The 18,145-nt window shown below is 42.7% G+C and overlaps 1 protein-coding gene and 1 long non-coding RNA gene across 4 annotated transcripts in view; one reads left to right on the top strand and one right to left on the bottom strand.

The window, feature by feature from the left end:
* Positions 1 to 3,980, top strand: part of TMEM233 (transmembrane protein 233) — a 49,425-nt gene extending 45,445 nt beyond the window's left edge. Inside the window, exon 3 of one of the 3 annotated variants that reach the window (XM_508899.8) lies at positions 1,591 to 3,980. In XM_508899.8, the coding sequence (XP_508899.3) occupies positions 1,591 to 1,597 (7 nt within the window). In that variant the 3' untranslated portion in view covers positions 1,598 to 3,980. The remainder of the gene's footprint in view (positions 1 to 1,590) is intronic. The other 2 variants (XM_016924364.4, XM_054663663.2) reach the window with 2 other exon arrangements.
* The window catches only part of LOC104001710 (uncharacterized), a 281,675-nt gene that overhangs the window by 253,024 nt on the left and 10,506 nt on the right, over positions 1 to 18,145 (bottom strand). The gene's annotated exons all lie outside the window — the stretch shown is intronic.

The following is an 18,145-nucleotide window of genomic DNA, read 5'->3' on the forward strand; positions in this document are numbered from 1 at the left end:
CTTCTACAAGCCAAACAGCTGGTTCCCATTTCTCCTTCTGGTACTTGTTCATATATTACATTAGCAAAGAGACTATCCCTTTAGCCAGTTTTACTTCTCTTCCTTACTACTCCCTGACAAATTATATATCTATGTCTGTTTCCCCCCTACTGGCATGAGAACTCCAGGGACATTTTCATTTCTGTTATTGCCCATAATAATAGAGCATGGCCCTTAAGAGTGCCTATTTATGGCCAGGTGTGGTGACTCACACCTGTAATCCCAGCACTTTGGGAGGCTGAGGCAGGTGGATCACAAGGTCAGGAGATCGATACCATCCTGGCTAACACGGTGAAACCCCGTCTCTACTAAAAATAGAAAAAAAAAAATTAGCTGGGCATGGTGGCAGGCGCCTGTAGTCCCAGCTACTTGGGAGGCTGAGGCAGGAGAATGGCATGAATCTGGGAGGTGGAGGTTGCAGTGAGCCGAGATCATGCCACTGCACTCCAGCCTGGGCAACAGAGCGAGACTCCATCTCAAAAGAAAAAGAGGACCTATTTACAAGCTAGACTGCTGGAGTTCCAGTCCAGGTGCTTCCTCTAAGTAGCTGTGTGCCCTTGGGTATATCTTTTAAGCAGTCTGTGCCTCTGTTTTCTCATACATAAAATGGGGATAATAACAGTGCCTATCTCATAGGGCTTTGAGGGTTAAATTGCACAAACTACAGGGCCTGGCACTCTGTACTCACTAGGTAACTGTTGGGTATTATTACTATCATCAGCACCTAAAGCAGTGCCCAGCATGTAAATAAGCATTGAATAAATGAATGAGTAAAACAAAAAAAGAAATTGCAGCACGATCACATTATGTAAACGCATACACATGATGAGTATATAATTTCTACATGCTTATTGATCAGTTTCAATGCAGAGAAAAACGCCTGGAGAACTTACACCAAACTGCTAACAGCACTACTATACTAATCCTTGGGGAGGAGAGTGAGGTTCGGAAATGCTCAAGAGGCATTTTTCCATATCCGCATTTTGTTTGTTGTTGTTGTTGTTTTGTTTTGTTTTGTTTTTTGAGATGGAGTCTTGCTCAGTCGCCCAGGCTGGAGTGCAGTGGCACAATCTCGGCTCACTGCAAGCTCCGCCTCCCGGGTTCACGCCATTCTCCTGCCTCAGCCTCCCGAGTAGCTGGGACTACAGGCACCTGCCACCACGCCCGGCTAATTTTTTTTGTATTTTTAGTAGAGATGCAGTTTCACCATGTTAGCCAGGATGGTATCTATCTCCTGACCTCGTGATCCACTCGCCTCAGCCTCCCAAAGTGCTGGGATTACAGGCGTGAGCCACCATGCCTGGCCTGTTTTTGCTTTTGTTTTTTTGCACGTACCACATGTAAGATAAAATAAGTTTTACAAATAGAATATGTTTCTCAAAAGGAAGCCCCTGCTTAGAGTCAAAAGTGTGCACGCAGGCTGGTACATTTCAACATGTGTTTAACCAGAGTCATCATCATCAAATAAGGAAGGCATCGAGCTGGGAAAGCCAACCACAGAAGCTCAGCCCATGGTCTTTCTCTCTTTCTCTCTCTGTCTGTACCACACAGTGCCTGAGGAACCAGCGGTCAGTGGGCTGTGAGCGTGGAGGATGGACCTCATCCACACACACCCCAAAGGAGTTTCTAAGGAATGGATCCTTGACTTCAGACTGTGAGATCTTTTCCTCCAGGACTCTCCAGAGGCAGGTCCCTGGCAAATGAATGAGAAAAAAAAAAAAAAAAAAAAAAGTCCAAAATTTAGGCAATCCAAGCTGCACAGCCGGATCAGCCAAAGTCATTGATTTGTAAAAATGAAAAGAAAACAGAAAAAAGAAAAATGAAGTCTCACTGTCTCAGTTTAGCGAATCCTGTTGTGTCCACTCCTGTCCTCCAGAGGCGAGCCTCAGGAAATCACATAACTTTTCACTGAGGGGATCCAGGGGGTCTCCATATAGGGGGAGATGGAGGTTTCTAGGAAGAGCAGCAGGTGCTGGTATTTACAATGTTGAGCACAAACATTTGCAGCATGTTTAAAATTGTCTAGTAGAGTTCAAGTTGTGGATTTGCTTTTCCTTTTATTCTTATAACCTTCAGTAACTCCTCCTCTGGGAGTCAGCACTCCTATGCCCAGAGTTCACCCATCTGGTCATCAAACACTCAAAGAAGGGGCTTTTCTGGCCTTTTGTCTTGATCCTTATATTTCCAAATAGGCCCCCTCCCTTGCTTGCATCCACGTTGGTCAACTTGACCAAAACCTCACTCTTCACTCAAACAGGCTCTGAGAATGGACTTAGTGGCCAATTCTAGGTACATGAGCACTTCCTGTATCCCAGTTTTGGGAATAAACTGGCTGTATTTATAGAATGTGCTTTTTTTTTTCAATTTCTCACTCTCTCTCCTCTCTATCTCTAGCAAGTCTCAGGCAAGATCTTTGATTTTCCTGGATGCCACCTGGAAATGCCACCCATTGTGTTTCTTTTCTGTCAAATGTAAACCCTTTAGATGTGAATGTACTGGTTTAATGATGCCATTATTCTGCCTGCCAGAACGCAGTAACCCAGTGTCTCACAGAGCACAAGGGGTGTGCCACTGGTGGTACACAAGATAATTTTTAAGTAGTTTCTAGGAACAACATTAAGTAATACCAAATCACAAAGAATGTTTCCCCTTTTCTATTCTTTTTTCATCCTGATTACAGCAAGGAAAAAGTCTCTGTTTAGTGCTAGCAGGTCCTTTACACCTTTCAGACACTATGGCTCTTTTCCCTTTTTAGCAAAGAAAGAGCAGGCCTCAGAGTCTTCTGTCTAGATAGAATTTAATGATATTGTTTTGTGTCATGGTATTTATTTTATTTATTACCTTCCATTTACAGCTTCCCACAGTGGGGGATGTGACATATTGTTTCTGTTCAAATAAATTAAGAAAAACAAGAGAACTCAAGAAAATATCAAGTCATTAACACACCAGATAAGTATATGTGGCAAAAGTCACTTCAAAGAATTAATGTCAGAAAGATGGTGATAATGAAGCAAAAGAAAGGCAGATTATGCTGGCCGGGCGTGGTGGCTCACACCTGTAATCTCAGCAATTTGAGAGGCTGAGATCACTTAAGTTCAGGAGTTTGAGACCAGCCTGACCAACATGGTGAAACTCCATCTCTACTAAAAATACAAAAATTAGCCAGGCGTGGTGGTGCATGCCTGTAATCCCAGCTAATAGGGAGGCTGAGGCAGGAGAATCACTTGAATCCAGAAGGCGGAGGTTGCCGTGAGCTGAGACTGCGCCACTACACTCCAGCCCGGGGTGACAGAGCAAGACTCCATCTCAAAAAAAAAAGAAAAGAAAACGAAAGAAAAAGAAAAAAGAAAGGCAGATTATTCTAATTGAATGAATAAGAGGCTGAGAGTCAATACCTAGTTCCAACGCCCTTTTGTTTTTGCAGGGTTTTTATTGGCCACTAACTAGCTATGCAAGCTGATTTTAGGCAAGTTTCATAGCCTCTCTGTGCCTAAAATTCCTTCACCTGCAAAATGGGGATAAGAATGCCTGCCTACTTACCTCACAGTGCTGTTATGAGAATTAATTGTTGTAATAGTTGTGACTAACCATTGGCGGGGAGAATTCTAAGTACTATACCAATACAAATTTCAGCATTTTTTCATATACTGAACCCTAGCAAAAAAAAAAAAAAAATTCTGATGAACATCAGATTCAACCTGTCATTTTACCCGGATGTTGTGATGAGCCAGCACTTGTCCCAGGAGGACGTTGAATCAGGGACACGAAATCTCAGCACACAGAGATTCTAGCATCATTCCAATAGATTGGATCCTGATTTCTGTTTCTGACATCCTGTTTTTTGTTTGTGCGTGTTTGGGTCCCTGGTCTTTTACCCAAATCAAATGAAAAGTGTTGCTCAGAGGCAGAATAAAAATGGTTTTAAGTAAGCCTGTGTACCACAGTGTGTGAATTGTGTTTTCTTGGGGTTCCCCACCTTCCAGAGATTTCCGTAACCAAAATAAACTCATCTAGTCCAGCATCAGTACCCAGGGAAGAGCCCAGAGAGGCCAGAGGTGGCGCTAGAGAGGCATCACTCTGAACTAATTTATGGCCAGAAACGTCCCTCTATGAGGCACTGAAAATGTTGGTCCCATTAAAGTAAAAAAATAAAATAAGAAAAATCTTGTCATTAAATGTGCTCCTTGGGGTCAAGAGGGCCATGATTTTTGTTGGGCGTCCCCCAGGTCCTAAGCTCTAAGAACGACAAAATGGTCTTTGTTGGGATGATGGGCTTGTCCAGAGCTTCCTCCAAAGCTAAGACTGCCCCTGCTGCACTCGCAAAAGCACAGTTTAAAAAGAGATTGGTGGCCGGGCGCAGTGGCTCACGCCTGTAATCCCAGCACTTCGGGAGGCCGAGGCAGGTGGATCATAAAGTCAGGCTAGCGAGACCATCCTGGCTAACACAGTGAAACCCAGTCTCTACTAAAAATACAAAAAATTAGCCGGGCGTGGTGGTGGGCGCCTGTAGTCCCAGCTACTCAGGAGGCTGAGGCAGGAGAATCGCTTGAATCCGGGAGGCGGAGGTTGCAGTGAGCCAAGATCATGCCACTGCACTCCAGCCTGGGCGACAGAGTGAGATTCCGTATCAAAAAAAAAAAAAGGGTGTATTATCAACCAAGAGACTCCTTCATCAGCCAGTTACAAAAACTGGCTAAATAGAGCAGAAAAGGTAGAGTTTACCCTCACAAGACGGAAACTTCCAGGGATAGCTTCAGAGGCAGCTGGATCCTGGTGAGCAGGGTTTTTGGGAACGTGTCCCTTTCCATGTCTCAGCCCCAACTTGCTGAGTTCATTTTAGTTTAATAGGGACAAGACGACTGCCAACAGCTTTGGACTTTTTCCTACCAGCTTAGCAATGCCTGTGGAAAGACAGTGTTTCTTCCCTAATAGTTCCAGGGGGGAAAAATGGTTCAATTCAATATAATGAACAACTGATACAAATCGGAAACCGACCTATCAAAATGGATACCAGTCATTAACAAACAGGTGTGGCCACTGTACCAACATAAATGGATACTGTGGCCAGCGGTGTGTGGTGCCCTCATTGGCCAGGCTTGAAGTCAGGATTCAATCACTGGAACTGAATGTGAGGTCAGCTCCACTCAAACCTTATAGATTGAGGGTGCGGGAAGGGTGGTTCCCCAGAGGAAAACCAAAGTACTCTTAACAGAAGAAGGAGAGAGATTTGCTAGGCAAAAAAAAAAAAAAAAAAAAAAAAAAAAAAAAAAAAAAAAAAACAGCATCCACATTAAGCATGCTGCTTCTTACTATACCTTCCATATGCAGGGCAAAGTAATCTAATAGCTTTTCTTTTTCTTTTTTTTTTTTTTTCTTTTTTGAGATGGAGTTTCACTCTTATTGCCCAGGCTGGAGTGCAATGGCACGATCTCTGCTCACTGCAACCTCCACCTCCCGGGTTCAAGCGATTCTCCTGCTTCAGCTTCCTGAGTAGCTGGGATTACAGGTGTGCACCACCACGCCTGGCTAATTTTTTGTATTTTTAGTAGAGACTGGGTTTCACCATGTTGGCCAGGCTGGTCTCGAACTCCTGAGCTCAGGTGATCCACCCACCTCAGCCTCCCAAAGTGCTGGGATTACAGGTGTGAGCCACCACGCCCAGCCTCCTCATAGCTTTTCAATTTCCCCGTGGTGTTGTCACTTTCATCCAGCTCCTTCTCTGACCAGTATTTATAGAGCACCTGCTCAACCGCAGAAACTGGGCTGGTGGAAATTCCAGAATGTTTAAGAGAGACCCCTGAGAAGGTGGCAGTAGTCTAGTGGGGGGAACAGACACACACAAACAATGAGAAGGAAACATGAGAGTGCCCAGACAAAGGCATAAACAAAGTATTATGCCATCACTTTGCAGGAGAACACACTGGCTGTACTGAAGGGAAGGAAGACTCAGTCCCTGTCCTACCATTCTTCACACTGCTGAGGCTGATAGGGCTACAGCTCTTGAAGTTGCCCTGTCTCTGCCCACAAGTTATGGGCAGAAACAGATGCAGATATAAAATCGCTGGCCTCAGCTCCTGGATCAGCAAATTACCTTTGGCCTACAGCAGGACAGCTGCATTCAGCAAAACAGCATGATGCACGTATCTTGATACGTAACCCTAGATTCAGGCTTCTAAATATAAGAGAGAGTTCTGGGCCACCAATTACCAAAAAAAAAAAAAAATCTTGTAAGATAACATTCATACTCATGGGTTACAACCAATTCTTAAAAAATACTCACAAATATTGAATATTTAAGTCTGGGGAATTGCCCTATAAAAATAGGTCCCTGCACCAAAACACTTTGAATTCTGGTTTGGACAAGCACAAAGAGAGGCAGGCATAAAGATGACTCAGGCATCACCTACACTTGCTGGAGAAGCCACAGAAAGAAGGAATTCCCTTTCCAATACATTCATTCATTCATTCCAGTAGACATCTATTTATGAGGGGTCAGGAGAGGGAAGTACAAAGTTGCCTCTGTGCATTGCCTGCATGAGGCATCAGAGAGTTTCATCTCGAGTACCTGTTCCAAACCTCGGGTGAGCAGCCAGTCAGACCTGCAATGACCCGGTCACGGCGTTCATCTCTCTTCCTGTCCCAGTGTAGAATTTCCCAGTTTGCACCCACACTGGTTCACTGATGCACCCAAGCTGTCTGCTCCTGGCACTGTGACCCAGTGTTTACTCCCCCAGGTCACGTGGAATCCCATGCATGGGGACTAGTTGTACTAGTTGTACTAGTTGGAGTGAAAGTATTGGGAGGAACTCATAAAAGGCCAAATTCTGCCTATATAGAAATGGCCTGATCACCCCCAAGAAAGAGGACCTAAAGCACGCCTAGAAGGGAAGGTAAATAAATATTTCTTGAGCCATTACCAAAGCTCATCTAAACAATTACAGTAGCTTTTTCTTTTTCTTTGAGATGGAGTCTTGCTCTGTTGCCCAGGCTGGAGTACAGTGGCATGATCTTGGCTCACTGCAACCTCTGCCTCCCAGGTTCAAGCAATTCTTCTGCCTCAGCCTCCCGAGTAGCTGGGACTACAGGCTAGCACCACCATGCCCAGCTAATTTTTTGTATTTTTAGTAGAGACGGAGTTTCGCCATGTTGGCCGGGCTGGTCTCGAACTCCTGGCCTCAAGTGATCCGCCCACCTCGGCTTCCCAAAGTGCCAAGATTAAAGGCATGAGCCACGGCGCCAGTCCTACAGTAGCTTTCTTACAGGGCTCTCTGGTATAACAACTATTACAAACTTAATGAGTTAAAACAACCCAAATTTATTATCTTGCAGTTCTGGAGGTCAGAAGTCTAAAACAGGTCTTGCTGGACCAAAATCAAGATGGCGGCAGGGTTGGATTCCTTTCTGGAAGCTCGTAGAGAGAATCCCTTTTCTTGCCTTTTCCACCTTCTAGAAGCTATCCACATGCCTTGACTCAGGGCCTCCTTCCATCTTCAACGGCAGCAAAGTCACCATTTACTTATTTATTATCTTCTTTATTATCTACCTCCTCCCCTTAAGATGCCTTTTTCACACTGCATCTCTTTTGTTCTGACTCCTTTTCCTCTCTCTTCCCCATTTAGGGACCCTTGTCATTACTTTGGGTCCACCTGGATGATCCAGGAAAATCTCCTTATTTTAAGGTCAGCTGATTAGCAACCTTAATTCCATCTGCTCCCTTAATTCCTCTTTATCATGTAACCCAACATATTCACAAGTTCCAGGTGTTTGTATGGGGATATCTTTTGGCGAGCATTATTCTGTCTACTACATCTTGCTTTGACATCCATTCGCTTAAAAAACACACACAGCAGCCAGGGTTATCTCACAACCTAGACTTAATCACATCATTCCTCTGCTGAAACCCAACCCACAAACCCAGTGACCACCCACGGAATTAAAACTCAAACTTTCTTTTTTTTTGGAAGAGATGGGAGTCTTGCTATGTGGCCCAGGCTAGTCTCAAACTTCTGGCCTCAAGCAATCCTCCCACCTCTGCCTCCGAAAGTGCTGCGATTGTAGGTGTAAGCCACCATACCCAGCCTTTAAAATCCAAACTTTTTTTGTGTGTCCTTAAAAAGGTCTTTATTATTAAAAGCTGGAAGGTCAGTCTTTAACCCCCAATCACAAAATGCTACTTTGCCTCGACAAGCAGGCTTTTTAGTTGAGTTGGTGTCTCTTTTGTAGTTAAGACAAGCATTTGCCCTCGTTGACCAGTGATCAGGAACCCGTTCTTGTAATTTTGCCCTTTCATCCTTGATAGGTGAAATCAGTACCTTTTCCACAACTTTGTTTATTCTTCATTTTTTTTGTCTTTGGAGTAAAAGACCAAGGGACATTAACAAGTTGATGGTCCCCTAGATATGGGCTGTAGTGCCAGCGAGTCTGTTCTCTTCTTCAGTGTCAAAAGGACTGCTCATTCTGGAGCATCTACTCTTCTGGACTAAAATCCAAACTTTTTTTTATTTTTTAACTTCAAGTTCTGGGATACATGTGCAGAACGTGGAGGTTTGTTACGTAGGTATATGTGTGCCATGGTGGTTTGCTGCACCTATCAACCTATTATCTAGGTTTTAAGCCCTGCATGCATTAAGCATTTATCCTAATGCTCTCCCTCCCTTTGCCCCCCACCCCCCCCCGACAGGCCCCAGTGTGTGATGTTCCCCTCCCTGTGTCCATGTGTTCTCATTGTTCAACTCCCACTTATGAGTGAGAACATGCGGTGTTTTAAAATCCAAACTTTTAATGATACCCCGCAAAGCCCTACATGATCAGACCCTTGGCTGCCTCTCAGATCTCATCTTCTACCTCGCCCCCACTCTACTCAGCTGCAGCCACACACTGGCCCCAAACATGACAAGATCATTGTGGTCTCAAGGCCTTATGTGTGCTGTTTCCTCCATTCATAACACCATTCTCCAGATTTTCACATAGCTGGTCCTTTCTTCCCCATGCCCTAGGTCACAGCTTCTCAGAGAGGACCAACCTAACCCCCATCTCTAAGGCAGCCACCCCACCCCTCATCACTTGCTATTACACCACCCTGTTTTACTTCCTCCATGGGGTTTGCCACCACTAACAATATTTTTATTTAACTGTTTACTTATTTATTATCTTCTTTATTATCTATCTCCTCCCCCTAGGATGTTGACCTTGTGAGGGCAGAGACCTTGTCTGTTCTGTTCACTGATGTGTCCCCAGCATCTAGACTAGGGCTTGGCCCATGGCAGATACTCTATAGCTATTTGCTGAATGAGTGAAAGGTTCTTTTCCCCATGTGCCCTTCCTCCTGGCTAATGTCCACTCCTTTATCTCAGATTAAGTGCCTCTTGTTCAGAGGTGCCTTCTCTGATATGCCAACGTTTCAAGAACATGAGGGTCTCCCTTTTGCACGCTCACACTTCCCCGTGGTTTCACTCAAGGTCATATCACAATGGTAGTTAGATGCAGTTTGCACAATTACCATTTAATATCTGTCTTTCCCAGCAGATCATGAGCCCCCATGAGGGCAGGGACCATGTTCATCTTGTTCACCTCTGTCTTCCTGGTCCCTAGCCTGGTACCTGGCACATAAGTTTCCAATAGTTATTTAATGAATGAATGAATGAATGAATGAGGTAGAGAGAAATGGAAGAAGAAAACTGAGTCAAAGCTTCCTCCATCATCATAGCTTTATTTTTACATTGTTATCTGACAAGATTTAAACTTGAATTTTAAAGCAAGATGAAGCTAACCAAGGTATTGGCTGTAAATCCTGTCTCAAAACTTTCTCACATATTCCTTATCGTGATGGTTTAGAAAAAGGAAGAAATGAAAATCGACTTATACCAAAAAATAATTTCAAGAAGATAGAGACCCGGCTGGGCGCGGTGGCTCATGCCTGTAATCCCAGCACTTTGGGAGGCCGAGGTAGGAGGATCACCTGAGGTCAGAACTTCGAGAACAGCCTGGCCAACATGGCGAAACCCAATGTCTACTAAAAATACGAAAATTAGCCGAGAGTGGTGGTGCATGCTTGTAATCTCAGCTACTCGGGAAGCTGAGGCAGGAGAATCGCCTGAACCCAGGTGGCGGAGGTTGCAGTGAGCCGAGATTGTGCCACTGCACTCCAGCCTGGGCCACAAGAGCAAAACTCTGTCTCAAAAAAACAAAAGAAAAGAAAAAGAAAAGGAGAAGAGAAAAGAAGAGAAAAAGAAAAGATAGAGACCCAAATGAACCCCAGCCTCCTTTGTGCCTGGGATGCCCCCTAGTGGAAAAAATGGAGAAAGACAATTTAGAGTGTTCCCTAACAAATGGACAAATATCGTATTTCTTTGCTTTTTATACTCTCTGAGTTAGTGTAGGATCCAGAAACAAACTGGAAGAAAATCACACAGCTTTGATGAAGCAAAGAAGCAAGATGTTCTAGAGTAATAAACTTTCAGTAAAACAAAAACTGAGCAACTGTTGCTTTGGAACCAGATTTTTGGCTGATCTCTGATGGTAATTTTTGGGCTATCTCACTCTAAGACTTATTTCTGATATGGAACTTTTCAAAAATGATGTAGATTCAATTAGTCACACCTCTGTTCCTTAGAAATTCAAGGTGGATAAGATCATCAAATGCCAACACTGGTTCAGCGGGGCTTGTTCTTCAGTCTCTATATTCTACAATTCTAAACTTAGCTCTTCTGTCCCAAAGTAGTTGTTTAACTATTAAGGAAAAAAAAAAAAGGGCCGGGCGCGGTGGCTCACGCCTGTAATCCCAGCACTTTGGGAGGCCGAGGTGAGCGGATCACGAGGTAAGGAGATCAAGACCACCCTGGCTAACACGTTGAAACCCCGTCTCTACTAAAAATACAAAAAATTAGCCGGGCGCGGTGGCGGGCGCCTGTACTCCCAGCTACTCAGGAGGCTGAGGCAGGAGAATGGCGTGAACCCGGGAGGCGGAGTTTGCAGTGAGCAGAGATGGCGCCACTGCACTCCAGCCTGGGCAATAGAGCAAGACTCCATCTCAAAAAAAAAAAAAAAGTGGGTAACTATAATAACAAACATTATGGCTTGCTATTTGCCAGACATTCTGCTAAACCTTTGACATGATCTCTCATTTGATCATTATTAACAACCCTAGATATAAATACCATTAACTTCTCTTTGCATCTGAGGAAACTGAGTCATGAAAGAGTTAAATAATTTGAGGCACAACTGCTGAATGTTGGGCCATTTGATTTTAAAATCCATGATCTTAATCATTACACTCAATTAACTCCCATAAATGATAAACTAACTCTCAGAGTTTAGTTTATAACTAAGCAAAAATAACAGAACTACTTTCTACGCATAACAGCGTGCAATGACCTAATAGCCTATTACCCATTGTCCCTAATTCGTTGCAAACTTGACATAAATTTCTGTGAGATGAACTTTTACGGCCGATTTGCATTAATTATAACACATTCCTTTTGGGATTGCTTATTTGATTTTGTTGTTGTTGTTGTTGTTTTTGAGACGGAGTCTCGCTCTGTTGCCCAGGCTGGGGTGCAGTGGCACAATCTCAGCTCACTGCAACCTTCACCCCCCAGATTCAAGTGATTCTCCTGCCTCAGCCTCCCCAGTAGCTGGGATTACAGGCATGAGCCACCACGCCCAGCTAATTTTTGTATTTTTAGTAGCCATCAGGTTTTGCCATGTTGGCCAGGCTGGTCTTGAACTCCTGAACTCAAGTGATCTCCCCACTTTGACCTCCTAAAGTGCTGGGATTACAGGCACAAGCCACTGCTCCCGGCCTGCTTATTCGATATTTAAGAAGCTCTGAGGTCTCACTTCAATGTCTAAGATATATTTTCTACGCACAATAATTAATATACACAGGAAAGAAAAAACAGCTACATTTCTACTGTTGAAGGATATGAGTCCATCCGAGTATACGATTTAGGATGCTTTGGGTTGTAAGCAACAGAAAATCCAACTGGCTTTAATAAGGGCAGTTACCAGTTCTCACAATGGAAAATTTCAGATAGAAGACAAACTTCAAGGTTGGTTTGATTCAGCACATCACAAATTTAATAGGCTATGGCTCTGTTTCCCTTTGATTTTCTCAGCTTTGTCCACCTTTGTGTATTCTTTGACCTCAAACTGGTTTCTCTCATGGGAGTAGCTCTTCAGGCTACAAACTTCCTCATCAATGTCCTGAGAGAAGGAAGGCCTTTCTACCCTAAACCTTCAGACAAAAGCCCCACTGTATTCTTACTGTAACAGTTAGGTCATACAACCATTCCTGAACCCAGTGCTCCAGTCTGGGTTATGTGTCCATTCCGAAAAAAAACTGCAGCAAGAAGGGTAGGATTGTCCAGTCAGGACCTGCCTTAAGAATTGCTCAGTAGGCCAGGTGCAGTGGCTCACACCTATAATCCCAGCACTTTGGGAGGCAGAGGTGGGTGGATCATGAGGTGAGGCGGTCAAGACCATCCTGGCCAACACGGTGAAACCCCGTCTCTACTAAATATACAAAAAAAAAAAAATTAGCTGGATGTGGTGGCACGTGCCTGTAATCCCAGCTACTCGGGAGGCTGAGGCAGGAAAATCACCTGAACCAGGGAGTCAGAGGTTGCAGTGAGCCGAGATCATGCCACTGCAGTCCAGCCTGGCGACAGAGTGAGACTCCGTCTCAAAAAAAAAAAAAAAAAAAGAATTGCTCGGTAAACAGTAGCTCTTAGAAATTTTTATTCTAATAAATGAAAATTTCTGTACCCAAGTAAAGTATAAGTAGAATGACTAATAGTGAAAAGTTAGTCCACCTCACTCATAAATCAACAAAAGCATAGGAAACCAATGGCATACAACTTTTATTAATCAGACTACCAAAAAAATTTAAAAATTAATAATGCTTAGTGTTGAGGAGGATGTGAGAAACATATCACAAACATCATTGCCACAACACTTTTGGAGAGAAATTTGACAATTTCTAGCAAAAGTGTAAAGGTATGTACCCTTGGACCTAGTGATTCCATATTAGAAATTATTCCCACTATTTTACTCAGAAAACTATGATATGTGAGCTAGGATATGTGAATCAGTCACATTGTATGGATATACCAAGGCAGTGTTATGTGTGAAAGTTTAAAATGAGAAGCAAAAATGTCCATCAATAGAGACTAATTAGATTTCTGGATTTTAGTAGTGGAGGAGTAACTTATATTGGGCAAATTCCACTGCCTAGTACAGCTACAAACTCTGAACAAAACATTTTTCCAAATTAAAGACACTTGAGAACAACTAAAAACTGGAGGGTCAGTAAGAATCCTCATCAAATGGGAATCATCCACATTTACCCGGCTTTTCCTCTGAAGGGTCACACAGTCTGCATAGCACACAGAGAACAGAGCTCAAGCCAAAAGCAATAGTCTTATTAGGCGGCAAAATAAGAGTTTGGGGCCCCCATGGTGGCTGGAATTTGATAAGAGAAATCCCAGAAATGATAGAGCCACAGAAAAGGGACCTAAAAAATCTGAATATAAACTCCCCTCAAATCCTTGGCTGACTCAAACTGCATTTGTGAAGCCCAACAGAAAACAAAACCAAACCAAAAAGCTGGAGGAGAATGCAAAGAACTGCATTGATCAGTGCTGGGGAGGCAGAGTTTGGAGCTCAAGTTCTACCAAATTAGAGGAGCTTAAACTCCTCAGTCTTTCTGTTGAAACCCAGAGGGGTCACAGATTAGTCAGAAAGACCACATCCAAGAACTAGTATATAGAAGGCACGAAACCAAAATGGATCCACCCAAAAGAAGCCCCAAACCATACCTTCGTAACATAAGAACGAGTCACTAGTAATTTCACTACCAGTTAAAAGAAAACTCAACACTTTTCTGAGAAAGATAATAGAATCCAGAGCCTCTGCTATATTATCCACAATGTGCAGTATAAAATTTTAAAATCACTGGGCCGGGCACAGTGGCTCACACCTATAATCCCAGCACTTTGGGAGGCCGAGGTGGATGGATCACGAGGTCAGCAGATGGAGAGCATCTGGCTAACACGGAGAAACCCCGTCTCTATCAAAAATACAAAACATTAGCCAGGCAAGGTGGTGGGCATCTGTACTCCCAGCTGCTTGGGAGGCTGAGGCAGGAGAATGGTATGAACGTGGGAGGCAGAGGTTGCACTGAGCCGAGATCACACCATTGCACTCCAGCCTGGCTGACAGAGCGAGACGCCACCTCAAAAAAAAAAAAAATTTAATCACTAAACATGTGAAGGAGCAGGAAACTGTGATAGTCAAGAGAAAAAATAGTTAATAGAAACAGACACAAAGACAATGCAGATGTTGAAATAAGTAGGCAAATATTTTACAATAACTCCAATACATATGTTAAAGAATCTAGAGGAATAGATTAATATAATAGGTGAAGAGGTGATGAGTTTCATGAAGCTATGCAATGTAAAAAAAAATTAAAACATTTTTTTAAAACCCCTGAAAATCCTAGAACTAAGAAAACAAATCCTGAAATAAATTATTTGTATGGGATTAAACATACAGAAGAAAGGAGCAATGATCTTGAAGACAGGTAAATAAAAATTATCCAAACTGAAGCAGCAGCAAGAAAAAAGATTTAAAGAAAAAAATAAGCAGAGCTTCAGTGATTTGCGGAGAAGTATCAAGCATTCTACCATATATGTAATTAGAGTCCTAAAAATAAAAGGAGAGAAAGAATGGAGCATTTAAAAAGTTTGCTTAAGAAAAATTTATTTAAATGTTTCCAAATGGTATTAAAAATATCAACCTACATATCCAAGAAACTTAAAAAAAAAAAAACCCAATCAGGATAAATGCAAAGGAAAACACACCTAGGCAAATTACTGGAAGAAGAAAAAATCTAAAAGGCAGCCAGAGGGAAAAATGATACATCATGTACATGGAAACGAAGGTAAAAATGATAATTGACTTCTCTTTTTTTTCAAGTCTTGGAATCAAGACTTGATTCTCATCAGAAACAATTAAATACAGAATAGAGTAGAATGACAACTTTAAAATGCTGAAAGAAAAAAGGTGTCAAGCTCTAGTGAAAATATTCTTCAACAATGAAAGCAAAATAAAGATATTTTTAGTTAAAAACTTAGAGACTTTGTTGTCAGCAGATCTGCATTACAAGAAATGCTAAAGGAAGTCCTTTGGCCTACAGGGAAATGAAACCAGATGGGAATTAGTATTTAAAGGAAAAAAAATGAAAAGTAATAGGAATATTAAATTTGTGAATAAATATTAAAGACCATAAATCTATGGCCTAATCAAAATCTCAGCAAGACTTTTTGTAGAAACTGACAAGTGGGGTCTAAAATTTATATAGAAAGGCAAAAGAACTGGAATTGCTGAAACAATATTGACAAAGAAAAGCAAAGTTGGAGAAGTCACATTGCCTGATGTCAAGACTTGCCATAAAATTACAGTAATTGAGACAGTGTGAGGCTGGGCACAGTGGCTCACACCTGTAAGCTTTGGGAGGCTGAGGTGGGAGGATTATATGAGGCCAGGAGTTTAAGACCAGCCTAGACAACATAGCAAGACTCCATCTCTACAATTTTCTTTAATTAGCCAGACATAGTGGTACATGAATATAGTCTTAGCCACTTAGGAGGCTTGAGCCCAGGAGTTCAAGGTTACAGTGAACTATGATCATGCACTGCACTCCAGCATGGGTGACAGAGCGAGACGCTGTCTCAAAAAAAAAAAAAAAAAAAAAAAAAAAAAAAAAAAAAAGACAGTGTGGTATTGATAAGACAGACACATAGATCAATGGAACAAAATGGAAACTAGACCCACACATATATGGTTAATTGTTTTTGTTTTGTTTTGTTTTGAGACAGTCTCCCTGTGTTGCCCAGGCTGGTCTGAACTCCTGGCCTCAAGTGATCCTCCCACCTCAGCCTCTCAGGTAGCTGGGATAACAAGTATGAGCCACCACTAGATTAAGTCAATAGATTGTTTTTTGGTTGGTTGGTTGTTTGTTTTGAGACAGAGCCTCCCTATGTTGCCCAGGCTTGTCTGAACTCCTGGCCTCAAGTGATGCTCCCACCTCAGCCTCTCAGGTAGCTGGGACAACAAGTGTGAGCCACCACTAGACTAAGCCAATTGATTTTTTTTTTTTTTTGAGACAGGGTGTCTCTCTGTCTCCCAGCTGGAGTGCAGTGCAATCATGGCTCACTGAAGCCTCAACCACCTGGGCTCACATGATCCTCCTGCCTCAGCCCCACAAGCAGCTGGGGCCACAGGTGCATGCCACCATGTCCAGCTAATTTTTTTACTTTTTGTAGAGATGGGGTCTCACTATGTTGCTCAGGGCTGGTCTCAAACTCCTTGGCTCAAGCAATCCTCCCACCTCGACCTCCCAAAGTGCTGGGATTACAGGCATAAGCCACGGCACCTGGCTGTAAATTGATTTTTGGCAAAGGTGCAAAGGTCATCCAATGGAGAAAGAATAGTGTTTTCAACAAATGATGCTGGAATAATTGGACATCCATGTGCCCACAGATGAACTCAACCCATAGTTCACACCATACATAAAAATTGATTCAAAATAGATCATAGAGCTAAATGTAAAACCTAAAATGATACAATTTCTGAAGAAAATATAGGAGGATGTGGAGAAACTGGAACTCTTGTGTACTGTTAGTGGGAAATGGTACAGCAGCTATGAAAAACAGTACGGCAATTCCCCAAAAATTAAAAATAGAATTACCATAGGATCTGGCAATTCCATTTCTGTATACCCAAAACAACTCAAAGGGACATGAAGAAATATTTGTATACCTGTTTTCTTAGAAGCATTATTCACAATAGCCAAAAGGTAGAAGCAACCCAACTGTCCATCAATAGATGAATGGATAAACAAGCTGTGGTGTATACATACAAAATATGATTCAGCCTTAAAAAGGAAGGAAATTCTGATACATGCTACAGCATAGATGAAACTCAAAGACATTATGCTAAGTGAAATAAGCCAGTTACAGAAGCACAAATACTGTTTGATTCCATACATCCGAGATACTTGCAGCAGCAAAATTTATACAGACAGAAAGTAAAATTGTGGTTGCTGGGGTCAAGGGTAAGATGGAATGAGGAGTTACTGTTTAATGGGCATAAAGTATCAGTTTTGCAAAATGAAAAAACTTCTGTGGATGGATGGTGATGACGGCTGCAAAACAATGTAAATGTACTTAATGTCACTGAACTGTACACTTTAAAATGGATAAAATAATAAAGTTTATGCTATGTATATGTATTAATCACATTTTTCATTTTCTATATCTTATGAGGCTTGACATCTTGGGGACTCACCAACCTGAAAGAGACTGTTTGTCCCAGGGTTAGCTCATTCCAAGAGATAGCAGATGACCTTCCCGCAATATGCAGTCCAACCAATTCAGAGCCCATACTCTGAACCACCTCCTCTCTCTGGCTTTTCCACTCTGAGAAGCAAGTTTCCTCTGCCCTAATCATCCTAGGGTCAGGTATCAGACAGTTAGAGACTACCCCTATAGCGCACAGCTGGCCTGAATTATTCAAACTATCCAATCCTAAGCCCTAATCATCCCAGGGTCAGGTGTCAGACATTTAGAGACTACCCCCTATAGCCCACAGCTGGCCTGAATTATTCAAACTATCCAATCCTAAGCCCTAATCATCCCAGGGTCAGGTGTCAGACATTTAGCGACTACCCCTATAGCCCACAGCTGGCCTGAATTATTCAAACTATCCAATCCTAAGCCCTAATCATCCCAGGGTCAGGTGTCAGACATTTAGAGACTCCCCCCCCCCCGGCCCCCCATAGCGCACAGCTGGCCTGAATTATTCAAACTATGCAATCCTAAACCCTAATCATCCCAGGGTCGGGTGTCAGACAGTTAGGGACTACACCTATAGCCCACAGCTGGCCTGAATTATTCAGACTATCCAATCCTAAGCCTGTTCAGCTGCTTACCTTGCCTCGCCCATTCCTCCTGGCAAAAACCACAATAAAGGCTTTTTCCTAGGCTTTCTTCTCATCCTCTCTGGCTGTGACCAACCTCAAAGTTCTCTCCTGTGGTTCTGCATG

Source organism: Pan troglodytes, chromosome 10, assembly GCF_028858775.2.
Source record: "Pan troglodytes isolate AG18354 chromosome 10, NHGRI_mPanTro3-v2.0_pri, whole genome shotgun sequence".
Classification (NCBI taxonomy): domain Eukaryota; kingdom Metazoa; phylum Chordata; class Mammalia; order Primates; family Hominidae; genus Pan; species Pan troglodytes.